At 42.1% G+C, this 1075-nt stretch overlaps 1 protein-coding gene across 1 annotated transcript in view; it reads left to right on the top strand.

Moving 5' to 3' along the window:
• LOC119592412 (MAM and LDL-receptor class A domain-containing protein 2-like) overlaps window positions 1–1075 on the top strand; it is a gene marked incomplete at its 3' end in the record, with an annotated part of 16276 nt that overhangs the window by 11225 nt on the left and 3976 nt on the right. The window contains 3 exon segments of the mRNA XM_037941233.1: window positions 142–270; window positions 544–640; window positions 786–963. Coding sequence (XP_037797161.1) covers window positions 142–270; window positions 544–640; window positions 786–963 — 404 coding nt within the window.

Here is a 1075-nt window from a genome sequence, read left to right as displayed (position 1 = left end):
GTTAAAAAAAAAATAGTTCAAAACCCCTCGTGCCATTATGTTTATAATATTCCACTTGTCAAGAATATTAAGGAGGTTTTATATAACCACAACTAATAATTCAGAATGTATGTATGCCCGTTTCCCCTTTTCCCCTGATAGGAATCCAATGTGAATTCGAAACCTCTGACTTGTGTGAATTCTCCATCTTGCACCTGAATAGCAATTCAGGGTGGACTTGGGGCAGCGCTTCTTCATCTCAGGGCGGACCCGACCTCGACCACACTTATGGTATGGGCCTGATTGTCCTCTTGTACAGAAAAAATATCTTGATTTCTATACACTAGTTGGGGGGAATTATCTCGGTACACGCTTTGTGAAAAATAGTGATATTGATGATAATAAAAGTCCTCAGAATATCGGCTTAATTGCATGCTAACGTTGTTCTGCATTTCCGTGCGTTTAAATATCACGATTGCTATTACAGATGAGGTAAGACAATTTGGCTCTCGTGTAAGATATCCTATTCATTATCAATAAAATTGTATTATTTCCTCCGTATAGGCACTGAGTACGGCCACTACGTGTACCTAAATGCCACTTCAGCCAACACGCAAAGTTACCTTGTGAGTTCAACAAGCAACAGTGATGGCGATCCAATGTACGTGGGCACGCCAGCGACTCTACAAACCATATATGAATCACTCCATGTCAACACCAATTACCTTCCCTACAATAACCAAACACAAAATCCATACGCAAATAAATAAACCCAGATAACCGTACACAAAAGTATTAACTCGCAGGTGTTTGTCGTGGTACTACTACTTTTCCGGCAACACGAATGTCAGTGTCCGAGCCTACGTCAAGAACCCGGACGCCTCCATCGACGACCAGTTTCCTGTGTGGACGATCGACCAGCCGGCGGGGGGCGAGGGGTGGATCTTGGCTCTGGCTTCAGTGCAGATTTTTGGTGATTACCATGTAAGGGTGAAAGGATGTTATAGTGGTGACTGTTATAGCTACTTTTAATGTAATTATTGTAATTGGTGATAGTACAGTAATAGGGGTTGTACGGTAGCTGTAGTAGATACAG

Source organism: Penaeus monodon, chromosome 30 (genome assembly GCF_015228065.2).
Source record: "Penaeus monodon isolate SGIC_2016 chromosome 30, NSTDA_Pmon_1, whole genome shotgun sequence".
NCBI classification, from domain to species: Eukaryota; Metazoa; Arthropoda; class Malacostraca; order Decapoda; family Penaeidae; genus Penaeus; species Penaeus monodon.
This window is presented reverse-complemented; position numbering and strand designations above follow the sequence as displayed.